At 38.6% G+C, this 21,200-nt stretch overlaps 1 protein-coding gene across 2 annotated transcripts in view; it reads left to right on the top strand.

Moving 5' to 3' along the window:
- Positions 1-5,456, top strand: part of LOC140328070 (cytochrome P450 2K1-like) — a 14,833-nt gene extending 9,377 nt beyond the window's left edge. For both annotated transcript variants that reach the window (XM_072407395.1, XM_072407396.1), the window contains exons 8-10: positions 3,152-3,336; positions 4,560-4,701; positions 5,164-5,456. In XM_072407395.1, coding sequence (XP_072263496.1) covers positions 3,152-3,336; positions 4,560-4,701; positions 5,164-5,342 — 506 coding nt within the window. In that variant the 3' untranslated portion in view covers positions 5,343-5,456. The remainder of the gene's footprint in view (positions 1-3,151; positions 3,337-4,559; positions 4,702-5,163) is intronic.
- The last annotated feature ends 15,744 nt before the right edge of the window (positions 5,457-21,200 follow it).

Below are 21,200 nucleotides of genomic sequence, written 5' to 3' on the forward strand. Positions count from 1 at the left end.
GATACATTGACACAGAGTGATTTTTTGGTATTTTGTTCAGAATCTTTTTTTTCTAGATTTTTCTCGTTTAAAATTGGGTGCGTCTTATAGGCCGGAGCGTCTTATACGCCGAAAAATAAGGTATATACTTTTTATTTAGGGTTGGTCAATCACCATGGGACTTTAATGGAATTGATTTTCTATGACTCCATCCTAATAACAATTCAATAATTTATTCAATAAACAAAAAACAAATAATTATACATATAAAGCAAAACTACAATAAAACCAAGAAGGGTATTCAATAAATTTGGTTTGTTGTTTTGTGGGTAAGCTTTAGGGTTCAAGTTCAACACGTTTCTCGGATCTAAGTCCGCTTCATCAGGAACAAGATAAACTTCTATCTCCACATTCTTTTCTCTATTGGGGCAGACAGACCAAAATCAACCAATCCCTTTCAGATGTAAACTTATGCAGCACAGAGTCACAGGGCTTTCTAGGGGTATCAAATGCGATGATTCCTTGCCACTTTTTCTTAACCTTCCTAGCGGTTCATTTCTTTCCGGTTTTATATGTCTAAAAGGGGTACATTGTTTTTCATGAAAATTTATTTTACAGTATATTATAATAGTATGAGTATAATAAAGTTTGAAACACAAAATCATGTAAAAATAATAAATTGAATAAATTAAAAATCTATATATTTAAAAAAAAAATACATATTATACTCATACTAATATATATACTGTAAAATAAATATTCTTGAAAACAATGTACTGTTTTTACACATATAAATCCAATGTATTGCATTCAATACAGTGATTTTGTATTGAATGCAATACAAATGGATTTTGAATTTCCCGCCCCGCCGGCAACGTACACACGCACCAACGTCACCGGGAACCCCCCGGTGACTCATCGGGCTTAGAAGCCAGCCGGAAGAAGAGAGAAGAAGACGGAGATCGCAGCGATGGATGACGCGGGACGCCGGCAGATCAGGTAAGGCTCTATTAACTATTACCTCCCATAGGATTAACTACCCTGAGTGTGACTCGGGGTTACCGCTTTTAGCAACTTTTTTCTACCCCGAGTAACACTCGGGGTTACCTCTAGAGGTTAATATAACTCAACAGAGGTGCAGTAGTTATGTTTGAGGGTCAGGGTGGCGAGAATTAGTAGCGCTCATAAAAAAATTGTTGAGTTATAATAAGAATAAGTAGCAAGAAAACATCACAATTTGACCCCCAGAAAGCCCTGTGACTCATGTGCTGCATAAGTTTAAATCTGAAAAGGATTGGTTTCTTTTGGTCTGTCTGTCCTAATGAAGAAAAGAATGTGTAGATAGAAGTATATCTTGTTCCCGATGAAGCGGACTTAGATCCGAGAAACACCTCTAACTTGAACCCTAAAGCTTACCCACAAAACAACAAACCAAATTTATTGAATACCATTCTTTGTTTTATCGTAATTTTGTTTTATATGTATAATTATTTGTTTTTTGTTTATTGAATAAATTGTTGAATTGTTATTATGATGGAGTCATAGAAAATCAATGCTGTTAAAGTCCCATGGTGATTGACTAACCCTAAATGAAAGTATATATTTTTGTAAGTGCTAATTGACTAGTTGAATCAGATTGATGACAGCACTGACTAACAGTGATGACTCTTACGTTGAAGCTGGAGCTGAAACAATTAAATGGTTTACAATAAATAATTGAATTAGCTGAGTACAAATAATAAATTAGTTAGGTGAGTATACAAGCCTGTTTGCAAGTTATGTCTGGGGTTAGTGATAGGTGGCATCCTGTTTGGTAGGACTATAAGAGGGGGGCTGAGAAGTTCCTGCCTTTGCCCAGAAAGAAGAGAGTCAGAGTTATGAAATTACACATTTATTCAACATATTCCCCTCTGAGACTGATGCACTTGGTACAGCGTAGTTGCAGTTTTTCTAGACCGTTCAAATAAAAGTCTTTTGGTTGGGCCGCAAACCAGCTCTCAGCAGCATCTTTGACGTCAGAAATATCCTCAAAACATTGCCCCTTCAGGTGTTTCTTCAAATTCAGGAACAGATAATAGTCCAAAGGGGCCAGGTCAGGTGAGTAGAGGGTATGGTGGACCAATTGGAAACCCAGGGTGTTCAATTTGGCAGCCACAACGTTGGACTTGTGCGCAGGTGCATTGTCCTGCAAAAAAAGGATCCCTTTGGTCAACTTTCCACTGCGTTTCGTCTTAATTGCCTCCTTCAGCTGGTCCAGGAGGTTAGCATAATACTGTCCAGTAATACTAGGCCCCTGGGGTAGGTAGTCCACCATCAGAATACCGTCTTTGTCCCAGAAAACAGACGCCATGATTTTTTTGGCCGATTTCTGGGTTCAGAACTCCTTCGACCATGGGGACCCACTGTGGCGCCATTCCTTTGACTGTTCCTTGGTTTCAGGTTCATAGATGTGGAGCCAGGTTTCATCCTCAGTCACTAACCTAGCCAAAAAGTCCTGTGTAGCTTCAAAATGGGCCAAAACAGTTTTGGAGGCTTCAACTCGTTCTTTCTCCTGATCACTGTTCAAACATTTCGGCACCCACTGCGCTGAAAGCTTGCCATGTCTAGGATAGTGGTGATAACAAACCCAACATGCTCCCGTGAAATGTCAAGCATCTGGGCTTTCTTTTTTACGGATATTCGTCGGTCCTCAATAATCAGCTCATGGACAGCATCGCAGGTTGCCGTGTCAGTTGAGGTTGGGGGGTGCCCACTGTGGGGCTCATTTTCAACGGTGAAATGCCCAGTCTTGAAACAAGACATCCAAGTTTTGACAGTGCTGTAGGAAGGACACTTCTCCCCCAGTGTTTGTGACATCTCAGTGTGAATGTCCTTTCCTAACTTTCCCTGGAGAAGCAAAAACTTCATGACGGCTCGTAACTCCAACGACATGAAACTTTCTTGTGCCTCTGCCATCACAGCTTCTCACTAAAAGAAAAAACAGTTTTAAGTATCACAAAGACCTTATATTTGCACAGTAACATACTAAGATTTTAGGCTGTCATATGCCCCCACACTCATTTTTCTATTTCATCTGGAAGGGGGCAAAGCCAGGAACTTCTCAGCACCCCATCGTACTAAACTAACATAAGTTATAGAAACTGAGATCTAATAAGTATCTGCTTGCCCACAGAGAAAGTACAAGATGAAATTGAGAGAGTCATTGGCACAGCTCAGCCCAAATTAGAACACCGTAAGCAAATGCCTTACACCGATGCCGTTGTTCATGAGGTCCTGCGATATGGTGATATTGCACCCGGAAGTGTTCCGCATGCAACTTCACAAGATGTTACGTTCAGAGGATATTTTATTCCAAAGGTAAATGGCTTTAGTTAAAGTATACACAACAATCTGGTAAATAATATTTAGGCTTTAGAGCTAAAGCTTATTATGCCTATATTTGCCTTTCTTCCCTCCCTCTCTCCTTTATCAACATGCTAATGACATTTTTTTAGTCAAAACTTTTTTAATTGAAGCTTTTCTTTCCATTGAAGATAGAATGTGACTGGTGGGGGATCCAGCAGGGTGTTGTACAAAACATCACAGCCTATTATTACCTTGAAGAGCCATAAGCCCTGATCCTCTGAAGCTCTTGAGGGAAACTATTCAAATAATAAAATGCCTTGATGAGTGGATGTCAGTTTGGAAAAGGGGGCATATTAAGGCAGTTGATATTGATATGTACACTGCAGGAAATAGGACATCTTTCTGACTTGCTATAACTACTAATGCATACTGTTAGAAACTCACAGTGCATGGTGAAATCAGACTAAACATTTCTATTTCTATATGGAAAACATGGAAAACTTTTTATGCTAAGGCAAAACCCAAGCCTACAAAGGTCTTTCATGGGCCCTGATTTTCCCATGTATTTAAAAAAGAGGCCATATTCTGAGACTACGGGTGTTTAGTGCCATTTAGGTCTTTTTAAAAGAAGAAGATTTCAGTCCACTGAGCATTGGAGGAAGTCACAATTGTCTTGAAATAAGTAACAAGCTAGGGAAGTTTAAAAGTTTGTTAAAGCAGACCTAAACTTATCATTTGAAGATTGTCCAATGTGAGATTTGCTCAGTGCATTGCCAGGTGGAAGTGTACCACAATGTCAGAAGCTTCCTCTATGTGAAAAAGATACCTAGATCTAAAAGCTAGAGATAACAAGAGGATGCAGGGGCTGACGTCACTTGATCTCAACCCAACACTTATACATGTAACATGGTGACTAATATTACCAGCATTATAGAAACTACTCTTTTAAATAAGGTTTAGATATTTTAATGGCATTTAACTGCCATATGGACAACGAACAACTTCTCCCATTGAAGTGCATTATTTTTTTATAATGCATTTTTTATTTATTTGGTTTGCTACTTATAATCAGTCATATTGTATACTTTAAGTTAAAATAAACACATATAATACATTGGGGTTCATTTACACATGGCATATAGGATGTTTAGGAATGTGAATCTCTTACAAAGCACTTTTCACTTAATTTAATGAATGTGATATTGTGACTTTTTGTTGGTATTTTTTCCATACAGGGAACCACAGTCATCCCAGTGCTCTCCTCTTGTCTAAGAGAAAAAGCCTACTTTGAAAAACCCTATGAGTTTTACCCAGAACATTTTCTTGATTCACAAGGCAATTTCAAAAAGAATGAGGCATTCATTCCATTCTCTATAGGTAATTTGCAATTCATATCAATATAAAAAATGTAATTGTTTGAAAAATGGGATGTGATGTTTCTGATAAACTCTAAAGACAGTAACATAAAACTGACATTAATTATTATAGTCTGATACATACATACATATAAGAATAAATCTGAAGTGAGCATCGGATGTTCTAAAAAACCTGCTGAGTTCAGCATTAATCTGTCCTCCCACCCACAATCTTCATGGTTTACAAAACCTATTACTGGTGTTCAAACATTCTAGATCACAACAGAATGTTCCTTGAGAACTGTCTGCATGCTTTTTTTTTTTTTTCACTGTTTAACCAAACATCGAAGTGCTGATATCGTCATGAATAGTGTCCCATTGATTTTGCATTGGACTTGAATGTTACATAAAACCCCATGGATATCTAAACTAATACATATTTTATTACCGGATGTTACTAGAAGGCTGATCTCTTTTTTCCTAGGGAAAAGAAGCTGTGCTGGGGAAACATTGGCTAAGATGGAGGTGTTCCTCTTCTTTACAACACTGTTGCAGCATTTTACATTCCAGGCTCCTCCGGGCGCTGAGCTGGACCTCACTCCCGCATTAGGGGCTACAAACCCTCCATTACCACATGAAATTTGTGCAATCTCACGCAACTGATTGAGTCTGTGCTGAAATAGATGATAATTTATTAACTATGGAATTTTTGGTTGAAAAGAAATGAAAAATGTATTTTCTGATTTTTATTTCTTAAATAAAAATTAGTATGATGTGTGTGTGGTTTTTTTTTTTCTAGTTCCACACTATTACTGCCATACTATTATTCATGTTGTTCCTGTCAGTTCACCAGTGATATATTTGCAAGGGGTGGCCATGTGGTTAATGGAGTGTTTTATATCACATATATGCCAACGATGTTTTCAGTAAGCCTTTGAAAATATAGAGAGTGACAATATAACAATTGGGAGCCCAGTTACAAGCAAAAGTAGATATTACTCTCATCTCTCTGTTATTCTGTACAGTGTATGTCCACACAACGAGCTACATTTTACAGGTTATTAAATCCAGCCGAAAGTGTGCAGCCTGTGGGGCTCCATGGAGTTCTCTATATTTAACATAACAGAGATGTTGTGATTGCAGGAAAGCCATACGGCATGGGGGTATATGTCACCAAGTTTTTAAATAAGAGACTAAAGAGTTATTATACCCAGTGAGGTGGGGTTAACATTAAAGTTGCCAAACCTAGAGTCTATGCTCAATATGTACAGAGAGAAGAAATAAAGAGTGTTTTTTTTTTTTAAAGCAACAATCAAAACAAGGTGTTTTTTTAATTGGTGAAAAGTGGACTCCTGTCTAGACAAAGTCCGCCTGTGCTATACAATAAATAATATAATAAAAAAAGCATAAAGCAAAACACAATATTGTACAGAGTCCTTGTGAGTTTTTCTGTCTCTTAATCACAATGCGTTTCGCCTATTGGCTTCTTCAGGGATTGTTTTTGGAGACTAATACTAAACAAAAACAGAACCGTATAAACACGGAGAGAAAGAAATCATTCAAAGGTAGAAGCTAAAATCTGATCATAATTAAATATCAAACAAGCATTAGAAAACAAGTTTTTAAAGTATTTTATTTAGTACTAAGTATAGCATATTGAAGAATAAAGCTGAAGTTTTTATGTCTTTTAAAAATACTTTTTTCCTTTGCACTATTTTACCCAAACACTTAACGATATGCATATAGCATGTGCTGCTGAAATGACATCAGATTGTTTGCCAGCAAGCTGAATTTTTTTATAGCCTTGTACTAATTTTGATTTGTTACTCCACCCTATGCATCATGCCCCTCAGGTTTTTTAAAGATCATAAATAATAATGGGGGAATTTTTCTGACATGGGTTCGCCATGGGTTCACATTCCCCTACGTTCCTTAACGTTCGATTGTTGGTTTGGTGCAAACTCATGCTAGCAAACACTGCTCATTGTGTACATTAGTAAGTGGAAGCAGAGTTGCTAAACTGGATTTTCTACTGTGTTCAATTAAGATTTCTCTAACTTGATTCTCCAGTAGTCAGTTGTGATTAATAGTTTGATCCTTTTATAGTTATAACTGAAAATCCTAGACATTCATTCTGCTTCCCTTAAGATGTACAAGAAGGGACAATGGATCTAGTAACCTCCTGAGTGGTAACCCCGAGCGTGGATCAGGGTAAAAAAAACAGCTGATAGCGGTAACCTCAAACCACTAAAGTAAAAAAATAAAGACTTACCTGGTCCCAGTGGGAGTGTGGCGGGAATTTCAAATTATTTTGTATTGGATTCAATACAAAATAACTGTATTGAATCCAGTACAAAGTAGTCATTATATTATATATATAATATATATATAATTATATATATTATATATGCTACTGTACAGTAATATTACAGGTTTCAGTATTTGATTTAATTATGCGCCCTTGTTTTAACAGATTTTCGTGTTTTTTATTTAAAGTTTATTATTAAATTTATTAATTAATGGACATATTTCGGTGAATTATGCCTAAGAATTATAGGCCTACAATGTACAATAAATTTTCATGAAAGACAATGTACCGCTTTTAGATATATAAATCCAGGGAGAAATGAACCGCCCAGGAGGTTAAGCAATGTAAGATGTGGCACTAGTTTTGCATACAAAGTTGGATCCAGGGTTTAGCTAACTTGTTGTGAAATCAAGCAAACACAAATCACACACAGTACAGTACTGTTCTTTTTAGTCTATTGAAGTTCATGCAGGAAAACTAAGGAGGGAAACAAGGAAGGGATGGGAGTAACAAAAAATGATATTGTTTCACCTTAGGGATTATTTTATAATATAAAGGAATTGCGGTAAGCTTTTCTTTTGATTGTACCTCCAATTTATTGTGATGCACAAGGCACACCATAGCTGGCACCAAAAACGATCGTCGTCCAATCCGATCCGCCGGTCCGGTCGTTCATTTCCAGCGACTATTCTCGTTCATCGGCGTCGTTGGTTACTTTTTTTACGAACAATTTTTGACCAATCGATCGTTCGTCATTCGTTCGTCGTTCATTTCCAACGATAAAAATTGGAAGTGTGTACGCAGCTTTAGTGTAGTTGACTTCCCCCCAAAATTGGTAAGGGTTATCAGGGACCAGGAGTCCACAGATAAGCAACATCAAGATTACAACAAAGACAAGTCCAGAATGCAGAGCCAAAACACAAGCAGAGTCGGAAGTCACAGGCAAAAGGTAAGTCCAAGCAGCATAAACTCAAAGGGTCAGAAGCAGCCAAAGTCAGCAAAAGTAAATCAGATGAATACACACCAACAGCAAGTCAGCCTAGCTTAAAGCTACAACAGGCACTAGTGACTGGGAGCACAGATGCTATAAAGTCCCAGCTGCCAATGACTGCAGATAGCTGAGTAAGGTACTAATCTGCCTCAGAGTGTGTGCTGCGGATGCAGATAAAATACATCAGGCTGCATTAATAAAGAGAAGCGGGGCTGCTGCTATTCCTTAGTTCTCCTTGCTGCTGTAAATTACATCACTAGACAGAATAAACTGTGTTTGATATGGTGCACAGCGCTGGATGGCGGGACAAATCTCCTAATGCAATGTAATTTATTCTTGTTGCTCATATTTACATGCACACATTACCCAAGTTTGCAAGTGTGTAACGTTTTCAGCCAGCCTTAAGGCATAAAATTATAAAAAAAAGAGTTAGACTTACCTTTACTGTCACAGAGCCCTTGTTTCCTCCACAATTGAAATCCATTCAGTCCTGCACCGTCCTGGATGCCTTCTTCGTTCCAGTGCAGAGGAACCATTGGAGGCCATCATCTTGGTCCTTTTCTGGTTCTTCCTATGTTATCCAGTCTTACACTACACAGGTGTGAGATTAGGTGATTTTTCCTCCTGTAAATCTAAAAAAAACTGAGAATGTGGCAGTTTTTTTTTTACATTTCTGGGAAGCCCCTCCTGCATAAAAGAAGCAGCCTGATGCCTCCTGGAGACGTGACGCAAGTATTTCAGGAGGCTCTGGGTTTTCCATTCAGTCTTTACTGCCTTGACAGCAAATACAGAAGGGGAGGGATTCTCCCCTTCTAATTAAAAAATAAACTATTTTAAAAAAAATTAAATGGGGGGCAGCATGTGGATGAATGAGCAGCTATTCCACTTGGATCCTGCCTTTGAACTCACGGCCGCACCGATCACCGCCACACAAGGAGACGAGATAAAAGCAGGGGGCACCCTCCACGCCTGCAAAATTTGCACCTTCTTCTTCCATTTAGGCTCCATGACAAAGGAGGTAGGAGACACCTCCCCTACCATGATGGTGCAAGCAGCATGTCACCTAGCATGGTCTGGTCAGGGGACCAGATGGAGGACACTATTATAGCTACCTCTAAGGCTCCAGCTCCACAGTCACCAGAGGACAGCTCTGCAGACACCACCGCCCCCCTCAAAACGCAGGGTTTACTAGTCTGCATGTGTGGGCTGGAAGAAACAGTGAAGGAAGAAGTGGCCATACTTAAAAGGGATATCACTGGCACAATAGAAGACAATGAAAAGACAACTGCAGATTTTAAGATGTGGGTAGCCCTACACGCGGAGACTCTCAATTCTCACTCTTTACACTTTCAACAACTGCTGACCCAGCAGGATGATTTTGAAAACCACAGCCGCAGGAAGTCAGGTATAAAGATCTCCATGCCAGTTGTACTGCAATTTTTTATGTTCTACTACAAGCATCATCAGATGCCACCATTGAGATTGATCGTATCTACCTGACCCTAGGGCCTAGAAACCCAGATCCCTCCAGAAGACGTGATGTAATCTGCAGGATCTATTCCTTCACTGTAATGGAATCTATAATAAAAGCAGCAAGCCAAGACGAGGATTCTGTTATTTTCCAGGGATCTGAAATTCAGTTTCTTCAGGTTTGTTTTGATGCATCAAAATACAATGTCTGAAAAGAAATCATTAGGCATCTCATAATTGCGGACAACCCTGTATCCCTCTTTGCTAGAACTCAACGATACCTCCAACATAAGGTTATGGGTAAAAACAATTATATTATGCTAATGGAGGACCTCACACACAGTGCCAGAGGGACTACTGAAAAGTTTAATGCTATATGGGGTAGTTGGTTATAGTACATTTTCATCCAGTGTACATTTTTTATTTATGAATGTGTAAAACCATTTTCAAGCAACATTTATGTTCCAGCATGCTTGTTATACCTTTTCCATTTGTATCTTATCATGTAAGAAAATTATTACCTCCCTTAATCTTCAAGAACTTGGCTTTTAAGAGAGTGTAGTATAAAAATATTTTCAGTATTGACTAGTATACTTACATAGTGATAGATAGTATGGGACAACTAAGATGAAATCAGAGCCTGTGTGTGTGTTTCAAATCAAAATGTGGATGCCCCATGTAAATACATTTTTACAAATGTAAGAACTTTGGAAAAGACTCTGTTGTCAAACCATTCATTTCAGCAACAATGATCTGTGGTTTCATTTGGAATTCCTTTTATGCTTGTGACAGGGTCTTCTGTAAGAACACATTAAGACTTTAGTACCATATTGCACTGGCACGTATATGTCAGTGTACATTGTCTCCCATTAACGTGCCTTTGATTAAGGCTTGACATTGATTTTAAATTTCACCAAATAACATGTTTACAGTATATACACCAACAAAAATGTTTACAAGTATAAAATGAGATACATATTTTTTTCCTGAGAATACTGGAAATTGTTTTTACTCAAGTATAAACCTAGGGGAAAAAATTGTCAGTTACTGCTAACATCTAAACAGTAATCAATAGAAATACCAATACAAATAATGTAAAAAAATACATATATGGTGTTTTATTGTTAAAACATTTATTGAACAGGAAGAATAAATGGGCTTAGTCTGTGAATTTGTTTTTTTTTTTTTTTTTATTTTAAAATTGTGTTTTTATTGAAATTTTTTTAACAGGGTACAGAAGGGAAAAAGGAAGTACACAAAAGGGAAAATAACATTATGAGACAGTAACAAAACATACTTGAGTTTCAAGGGTAACAATAACCATTTCCTGAACACAGCACATCATGTAAGCATCCTAGGATATGAGGGTGAGGAAAACAAAGTATGGGTAGTGTGACATTCTCAAGCAAGTAAAGAGCCAAAGGGGATCAGCCAGGCAGATTAGCATAATAGCGATCCCAAGCCTCCCAAACCATCTCAAATTTAACCACTGTGTTTCTAAGAAGTGCCGTGAGGTACTCCATAAGGCGAATCTCTTGGATCCCCGCATAAAGATTTTCCATTGAAGGAGGTGAGGTCACCTTCCATCTAGAGGGGATCAGTGTTCGTGCTGCAACTAGGATATGGGTTGCGAGTTTACGAGATACCCTCGGCAGCGTTGGGGAAGGATGGCCTAAGAGATGGGAGAGAGGATCTAATGTCATGGGTTGCTGGACCACAGCCGATATTAAGTCGTTGACCCATGACCAGTACAGTTGGATAAGGGGCAGAACCAAAATATATGTTCTATCGTGCCTCTGTGGTTTCCACACCTCCAACACATGGGGTCAACATTGGGAAACAATCGGTGAAGGACTGCCGGTGTGTGGTACCACCTCAGCACAATTTTTTTTATAGGTTTTCTTTATACAATGTACAAATAGAGCTTCTATGTGCTGCTTCCCAGATGTCAAGCCATTCTTCTGGGGATAAGCCCATTTTGTTTAGAGTGGATAACATAAAGGGCCAGCTAAGGCGGTCAAATGCCTTTTCACTGTCCAGACTGAGTATCAGGGATGGGGTTTTCTGTTTATTAATAATATCAATGATATTGATTACTTTTCTGGTATTGTCACTCGCATGTCTAAATGGGATAAAGCCCGTCTGATCCCCATGGATGAGAGAGGGAAGGACCGACCCAGAACCTCTTCCCATTTGAGCATATAGCCAAACTTATTTAAGTTCCCCTATGTTGAAGTGTGTAGTAGACGGTAGATGGTAGAAACCGTTCCTTCGGTGTGAGGGCCTTTCATGCATAATCTTTTAAATGCAGTGAGGGCCTGGAAGGTGGCTGTGGGTTGAAGCGACAAAATATAATGCCTTATTTGGAGGTATGAGTAAAAAGAAGTACGGGGCAGTTCATCTCTGTCACCTAACTCGGCAAAGGAAAGCAGCCTTCTCTCTATTGGATGCAGGACGTGCCTGATTTGGTACAAACCTCTGTCCTTCCAAGGGCCAGACATTGATCCAGACAGACTATCTAGAATTTGTGGATTAAGGATTATAGAGGTTAACCTCGACGCTGTGGATGCCAGACCAAATTTGAGGGAGTCCTTTAAGAGGACCGCAACTCCGGCCTTTTTCTTACACGGTGAATTAGCAAGGTACGACTGAGGATAAAGTCTGGAGGCAAAGTTAAATGAGCCCGAATTGTCAAAATGAGTCTCCTGCAGAGATACAATGTCTGAAGACAAACGTTTGAACTCTCTCAGTGCCAGCTTCCGCTTTGTGTTAGAGTTTAATCCCCTTACATGAAAAGGATAATATCCTAGTAGCCATTAGGATCAAGAGGGAACCAAAGTGCTTCAGCCAAAACCACCCACTTAATAAAATATCCTCGGGTAAACCTGCAGGAAAACATCCAGGGCCAATCACAGCCCCATATCATGTTATGTTCAAGAAAGGGGGGGGAAGGGGGTCATAATACTCCCCCATAACAACAACAAATAAAACCAGAAAACAAAGAAAAAATGTTAACCAGTAGGTAAGTACTTGCCTATCGGCCAATAGGGAGGGATCGACATCAGCCGGTCCCCACCACTGATGGGGGGAACAGGGAACAAATTCGCCTGGCAGATGAACAACTCCTCCCAGAGGGACCATGGACCCAGAGGGCCAGAAGGCGTGGATCAATAAACCACACCAACATCATAATGGTGCCATAACATCATAATGGTGACCACAATCAGGATCAGGCCACTAGGGTGAAATCGGCACAACCCCGGTAATAAGTAGGGTCAGCCCCGAGCCCACCCCAGCGCCGCAACATACTCGGGCAATTTAGCAGTAGAGCATATATGCAGTAATAGCAAGTCCATAGCGCAAGACAGCTAGAGTAACATCATTATGACAAATAGAAACCATAGGGTGGTATTGGAGCAAACACTTGAGCGGACTGACAACAAAACAAGAAACCAATGTGAGTGAATCTGTACGACACAATAATCAAAGTAGCTTCATTACAACCATTATGACAAATAGAATGCATAAATCAGCATTGGAGCGGATACTTGAGTGGACTGATAACAAAACATGCAAACAATGTGAGTGAGGCTGTAAGGTAAAGAGGGAGTTTTGTGCAAGTTATCCCCAGATCTCTGGAGAAAGAAGTCAAGTCCTGTGAATTTGTTTTTCCCTTTTTTGCAGGTCAAAGTATTTTGTAGTTGTGAGTTGGTCATTATGCCATTTTTGTTGGTCACTGGTAGATGACATTGTATCCTCATGTAAAGTGTGTAACAAACTCTAGTAAACATCTCAGAATGCAGAAGCTATCTAGTGGTGTGACCCTGGTATAAACTGATTTTATTTTTCTCATGGAATTTTGAACAAAAGCAAATATTAGTTTATATTTGAGTAATCACATTATTATTATTATCATTATTAAACAGGATTTATTTAGCGCCAACATATAATGACAGAGAAATACAGACAGTGACACAGGAGGAGGAGAGGACCCTGCCCGGAGAGCTTACAATCTAGTAGGTGGGGGAAGTAACACACAATAGTAGGGGAGATATGTAGTGGTGAGAAGTAGTGATGGTTTCAAAAGACAGAAGAAGACGGGTAGGCAAGTGTGAAAAAATGGGTTTTGAGTTTTCTTTCAAATGAACAGAAAGAAGGAGCAAAGGGAACAAGATGAGGAAGAATTGGGGCAGCTCTAGAAAAGTCTTGTAGCCGTGCGTGTAATGTGGTTATGAGTGAGGAAGTCATTAGTAGGTCATTGGAGGAGTGGAGGGAGTGGCAGGGGGAGTATTTTTTTACCAGGTCAGAAATGTAAGTGGGACAAGAACTGTGGTGGGTTTTGAAGGCAAAGGGGCTTGGATTTGATTCTAAGGTGAAATGGAAGCCAATGAAGAGAACTGCAAAGAAATGCAGCAGAAGATAAGCGGCGGGAAGGATGGATGAGTCTGGCCGCAGCATTCATAATAGATTGTAGAGGAGAGAGTCGGGTTAGTGGAATACCAGAGAGGAGGAGGTTACAGTAGTCCAGACGAGAGATGATAGGAGCATGTACAAGGAGTTTGGTGGTGTCAGGGGACAGGTAGGGGCGGATTTTGGAGATGTTGCGTAGGTGAAAGTGACAGGACCTGGAAATTTTCTGAATATGGGCGGTAATGGGAGGGCAGAGTCAAAGGTGACACCAAGACAACGTGCCTGAGGGGAGGGCCGAATAACAGTATTGATAACAGTTAGAAATATGTCAGGGGGAGAATTTGAGGGGGGAATGATGATAAGTTGTGTTTTATCCAGGTTGAGTTTCAGAAATTGAACTGACATCCATGATGAGATGAATGACAGGCAGCATGAGACCTTATCCAGGACTGTAGGAGATGAGTCAGGGGTGGACAGATAGATTTGAGTTTCATCAGCATACAGATTGTACTGTAAACCATATTATATAATTTCCCCAACTGTGAAACGCATTTGGACTGTCATTAACGCCAAAAATCTGTTATCTGTGTTCTAAGAAGAACTTAAGACACTTTGGATGCACAATATGGCTCTGTATGTGGAAGTAATTAAAGACACATCTTACATATGTAATATATGAAAAGTATGATAAATTGGCAATAATATAAATGTAATTTATGTAAATAATGTGTTTTATTGTAAATTAATGATACATTGTATTTTAGGTTGTCCTAAAAAAGGATCCCTGTTTGTTTTATTAGCAAGAACGTGCTTGTGTGTTTATGCTTAATAGGCATTCCGTATAGGGTGGTGAGATCAGGACAGATGATTTAGATACCACCCAAAGAACAAAAAATAAGTGAACATGTAAATGTCTAGCACTTTTAGATTAGTTTGTGCATTGTATGGGAGAAGGTTTATTGCAGAATCCATGCACATTGGGCCTGATTTAATAAAGTTATCCAAGACTGTAGAAGATCATGGGAGAACCTGGATGATCCAGCAAACATGAAAAAAATTTGGCCCAGGATTGAAAACATTTGCAATTCATAGCAAATTATTTTAAAGAAATCCATTTCAGGTTGCTGGAATACCCAGGTTCCCCCATGATAGTCAATTTTCCCCAGTCTTGGTGGGCTTTAATAAATCAGGCCCATTGCATTTCTGGTTAGTGTGTTGTCTTTTGAAGCTATACATCATCATAAATGGGCTTCTTGTTTTATAACAAGCAGAAATGATTATTTATGAATAACATTTTGGTTCTCCATTAGGGTGACTCTGTTACCAGGTAAAGGGCAGCTTTGCAGCTGTTCATTAGATATTTTATTATCTCTTATGTGTACAACAAACAATCAATAAACCTAATTCATGATAACAGATTAAACCCATCACAGTCACAGATGGAATAAATGGTGTGCAATTCCAGGAAGAACTTAGTCCTTTGTTTTCTTTGTAAATTACCCACAATGGCTTTGTTCTTTCCCCTGTAGATACTACAGGACAATGTTTGCGGTTGACCCTGTGACAATTCTTCTTTCCGTTGTTGTGATCCTCTTCTTGGCCCAAGCTTACAATGGTAATAAGCAAAAATACAAGAATTTCCCACCTGGACCCAAACCACTGCCAATTATTGGAAATATTCTTAATATTGACATGAATAAACCTCATAAGACATTTATAGAGGTAAGACATTGCTTGTCCTACAAGACATGATTAGAACACCAGCATGTTGGGTTGGACAATTTTTTTAATTATTTTTACATGGCAAAATGTACATTGGTGTTGTTACCACAAGTGGGGAGAGTGTTTTCAAGAGTACATTTTGCTATAGGTCCTCCTGACACACCCTCACATCTGATATTTAGATGAAAACACTATATTTAGGTGCTGTACAAATAACTTCAAAGGTTGGCTGTTTTATGCTCTCTAGGCCAATTTTAATGTGCAGTGTCTGTAGTTAGGGTATGAACTTTTAACTACATTTGGCTGAAACTATTGCGGATGGTTTTGGAACCACCACTTTTTACAAAGACCATTAAGTAAAGTCAAGTCTTTATGATCTCTGCCTGCTTTGTTAATAGGTTGTGTTATTTTTATAATAAATTATTTCTATAAAAAAATCACAATCATCATACACAGTTCACTTCTAAGATAGAATAATGATTAATTGATACATTAAATGACCATCATAATCAGCAAAGAATTTGAAGAGAAATAATCAGAACTGGATAAAAGATGTGTGACTAAAGTACATTACAAAAAACTGCACTGGCAAAGTAAAGGTAAGGGAACATTGATACGGACAATAGTTGGAAAACAAAATGCTTTTGTACTTATTGTTACATACACATTGTATTATTTGTACAGCAACACTTACTGTCATCAGTATGTTCAGACAGCTGGGAGCCACCCCTGGATTTCCCTAGACCCTTGTCTTTGACCTTAGTTATCTTCAAAAACACTGTTACAAATAAATCTGGACTCGTGGTTATTTAACCTCTAGTGTCCCTAGGATGGCACACTTTTCTCAATGAATGCAGCCACGGCTGCAATCATTCAGAAGATGCATGGCAAAGGAGAACCTCCTGACATTGTAATATAAGTATCTCTTACAATTGATGAATTTGTATCTGTAAAAAATGTATCGTTTGTAAGAGATAGTTATATTACCATGTCAGGAGGTTCACCTGTGCTGGGCATCTTCTCAATGATTGCAGCTGTGGCTGCATTCATGGAGAAGAGTGTGCAATCTCTGGGGCACTAGAGGTTTATTAACCTCAAGTGCCTGGAGATTGCAGAGGATTTCCAAGGCTGCATGATGCAGCCCTGGAAATCCTTCTGTTCAGCGAGAGCTCAACCTCCCGGCGAATCAGAAGGCCATTCTCTCTTACATTTTTGGTAAGCGAGAAAGGCCTAATCTGCCGCAAGATCGAAACTAATATTCTAGCTTACTCATCCCTAGTTTTAAATATGTTTTTATAAATAGGAGGATAAAAAAACAATGACAGAAATCATTTATGTCACTGTTCGAAACAGTGACATAAATAGCTTTTTGAATCTGAGTTGAAGTTTCAAAGCGATAACAGAAGATTCCTATTCTGATACTTAATCTAGATAAGACTTTTCATGTACAACTGTACAAACTGTACTACTTCCAAATTAGTGCAATTTTTTTAATTTGCTTTTTACATTTATTTAGATAAAATGTCAGCAGTAAGCCTTAAGAATGTTCTTACTGCTAAACTGAGCATATGTACAATAAATTGCAAACTTTTGAGGAGTCTGAGACAACGAAAGAAATTTTTTTTATCAACATCTCACCTGGAAGTAACTTCCCGTGTACAACTGTACAAACTGTGTTACTGCTAAATGTGGATTGTTATAATTGTTCAAAGTTTATCAAATATAGCATAAGCCTCAACAGTTATGTCCTGTTTTACTATTTTGCAACACACCAAGTGATACAATTAAGTAATAGTAGTTTTTAAGTTCTCGTGTCTAAAGCTCAAGTATCACTTTTTAATTTTTTCTCTCATTTGATTTTCCTTTAGTTATCCAAGACTTACGGTCCAGTAATAGGTGTCCAAATAGGAATTGAGAAGATGGTTTTACTCTGTGGATACGACGTAAAAAAGATGCGCTAATCAACCATGCTGATGGACTTCAAGACAGGCCAAAGCTACCAGTGTTCAGTAAAACCCTAAGAGAAAACGGTATCTGGCTTAAGTACCGTAGTTCATTTATTCATTGATCCAAGTATTGGATGCAATGATTCCATACCCCATCTGCTGCAGAACTGCAAGCTGCTTCCATTTGCAAACCATATTAGTTTATGTTTTTAATGTTCAAAGCTCAAAAACAAGGCTCCACTGATTCTTGAGGCCCCTTCAAATACTAATTAATGCAGTGAACAGTGGCAGATTGATGTTATGCCTAATAGTCCCTGGTCCTAGCACCATTAGGCATGACATCAATCTATCACTAACCTTCAGGAGCAACTAGCAATCTCTAAGGAAGCCCCAGGTATCAGTGTAACCCTGGTCTTTAAACCATTCACATTAAAAACAATGGATTGTCAATGGCGGGAAAAAAACAATAGAAGACAAGATTACTGAGGAAGCTGAATGCTTGGTACAGGCTTTCCAATCATATGGAGGTGAGTATTTGCAATTTCAAATCAGACCAAATTTTATGGTGGCAAAATTCTGTTGTCATTGTTAATTCAAGTGAAAAAAAGTCTGATCAATTGTTTAACTATAACATAGTCCTCCCCATCAGCAAATACATATTTTCCTTTCAGTCACACAACACTCCAATTATCTGCCAGGAGTGAAAGAAATCCTTAAATAAGCCAGACTTTAAACTTATGTCCTGGTTACCTTTTTTTTACAGTTTGTGGAAAATGTCGTTGTTGGGTCAATAAGCCTTAGTTTTAATAGTACATGTGGCTTAACATACATTGCAATTCAGCCTTTACGCAAATTACAAAATTGGTGAAAACATTTTCATTTCTACTTAATAGACCTTTACAGGTCTCCAGGGGTGGGTCCTCGATGGCAAATATATTCCCCCTGCTTTATTTCATGATCCCTCTTAAAACAGGTAAATGACTGCGGAGGGGTTTAGGAAGTTTTGGTGACCAACAGTTGCTGTTTGGTTAGTTTTCTTACAGGTCCCAGTTTCTGGGATATAGTGAAAAAATCTGGGTAGGACTTCCTACTCCATCTAGTATGGGCCATGTTTTGGAATGATGTCACAGGTGTGTCTGGAGCAGGGTGTGTATCCACCTGGGAATAAGGAGTGGGGCTGAAACGAGCAGCACTAGGCAGCTCCATGATTTTGGAGGAAAGACTCCGATACTTGAATCCTATGCTACCTGTGATTATCAGATGCCTTCCTGGTGTAGCCACTTTGGCGGCAGGCCTTTTGAATCACTTACCTATGGCACTTATTGCTATTTTGTTTTGCTTTATGTTGAGATATTGGGGTTTTGATTTATGTCTGAGTCAAAATAGATGGGCTTAATCAAAGATCTACGATGTGATGTTCTGCACTGTGTCAATTCTCTAACTTCACAACCAAATTTATTTTTACATTTGTTAACAAATACCTAGATTACTATTTTTTTTCTGCCTTTGTTTAAATTCCAGGAAAGCCCTTCGATAATCATACCATTATTAATGCAGCTGTGGCCAACATAATAATATTTATATTAATAAGCCGTAGATTTGAATATGAAGACCCTCTTATACAAAAGCTCATAAATTTAATGAACGAAAACTTAATACTCCTGGGTGAACCTATAGTCAGGGTAAGTTGTTTTATTATCAAGATCTACATTAGAGAGTGGTAGTGTAATTAATTTTCCCCAACAGTAGAAATTACTGCAAAATGCAATATGAAAACTTGTTAGCATTGTAAATTATTCATTATTTATCAATAATAGCCTAAAACTTGATATCCTATTAAAGAGGACCAAAACTCCAACAAACAAAAAGCCACCAAGAGGTGGAGCACATTAACAAAAGAGACATGTATTGGAAAAAAAAAAAAAGCCCTGGCTTCGGGTGCCTTGCTGCTTTAGCTATATGCTGAACAGCATACGCATAGTGTAGTGTAGAGTTCAGATCCGTGTGTGACAATGCTGCACACGGAGCCAGTTGCTGCACACAATAGCCATTCAACAGTCAAAGAGGATCTCCATCTTTTCGGAAGTCCTTTGTGAGCCAACAGCGGAGATGGCCCCTTCCAAGGATATAGCAATTACAGGACATGTGCTATAAATGCTAAATATCCTCTGCATACTTGCTGATTATGGCAGAAGCTCACCACTCACCAAGGAGTTTAGCTCCACTTTAAACGGGAAGAAAAAAATTCAATACTTCTGTTGATGTAAAAAGATACACAAATTATTTATTTTATTTGTATATTTACAGCAAGTGTAAAGATTCCTCTTGTTTACCAGGCTAATCTTAGCTGCGATCTGGTATAGGATTGAAATATTTATCAAAAATTAGAAAATTAATTTTAAGAAATACAGAAAACTTTAATAAGTTAGACAATAAGTAAGGCCCAATTAGAGAAGAGCTGTGATAAACCTATAATATCCATTTTGAAGATAAATTTAATCCTAATGCCTGCAGCAAGAGAACTTAGTACGGACTAGGGATGAGCGAGCAAAATTTTTAAATTTGATCCTGCGGCGAACTGAACATGTAAGCAAAAACGGCCTGTGTAAATTTGAACACAGGAGTCCCGCGGCTGTGCTCATCATGAATGACTGCAGCCATGGGAATCATCCTGATGGTTCCCACGGCTGCATTCTTTGATGAGGACAGCCGCGGGACTCACACTGACAGGAGGAATACCGCGGCTGTATTTATAAATGCAGCCACGGTACTCCTCCTGCCTCCGCGGGCACTAGAGTTTAAATGAGGGCTTGTCCATATAAGCCAACAATATCTTTATCTGTTACGCCCTCATTTAACCTCTAGTGCCCGGGGATCACGCACAGGAGGATTCGTACAGCTGCAGCTGCAGTACTCCTGTAATGATTTCCTCGATCTTCCAATGGGTCTGCTAAAAATCGGTTCGCTGAAATTTCGCTGACTCATTGGAAGTTCGAGGAAATTTTCCCGAGAATGGCATTCCCGCTTATCCTTAGTAAGGACTTCTCCCAAAGCTGATTTACTGCCTGTTAAAAGTATATAAATATGTTTATACCCATAATGGCACAGATGTACTTTCCACAAATGTATATTAAGTTTGACATCTTTTTGTTTACAGAGGAGAATTCCAAGCTGTGTAGTGCCTGTTACATTCAGTATCCTAATACCCCATCCCAATCCTCTATTTCCTTTACACAGGGAAATCCAGAATCCAGTTTGTATTACCATGATGAAAATTTAACAGCCCTAGTGTTCAACTTGTTTAGTGCTGGAATGGAAACAACCTCCACCACTCTGAGATGGGGCCTTCTGCTAATGATGAAATATCCTGATATACGTTAATATACGTTATACGATAAGTAAGACATGAATTCATATGACCAAGACACATAAATAAGGATTTTCTTGTTCAATCAGGTTTTCTGATCGGTATTACCTACTGCACTCTTCAGACTTGTGTTATGTGTTAGCAATATACAGTAACATTTTTGAAATGAAAAAAAGTTGAAAAATTGGCTGAATATTTGCCAATAAAGTTCACTAAGCTTACTGTTCTAATTAAAGCCTAACAAAAAATGTATAGGAAGGCAGTCACAGATATCTAGATCATCAGTACATACCAATTTATGATTTGA

This window comes from Pyxicephalus adspersus, chromosome 4 (assembly GCF_032062135.1).
Source record: "Pyxicephalus adspersus chromosome 4, UCB_Pads_2.0, whole genome shotgun sequence".
Lineage (NCBI taxonomy): Eukaryota > Metazoa > Chordata > Amphibia > Anura > Pyxicephalidae > Pyxicephalus > Pyxicephalus adspersus.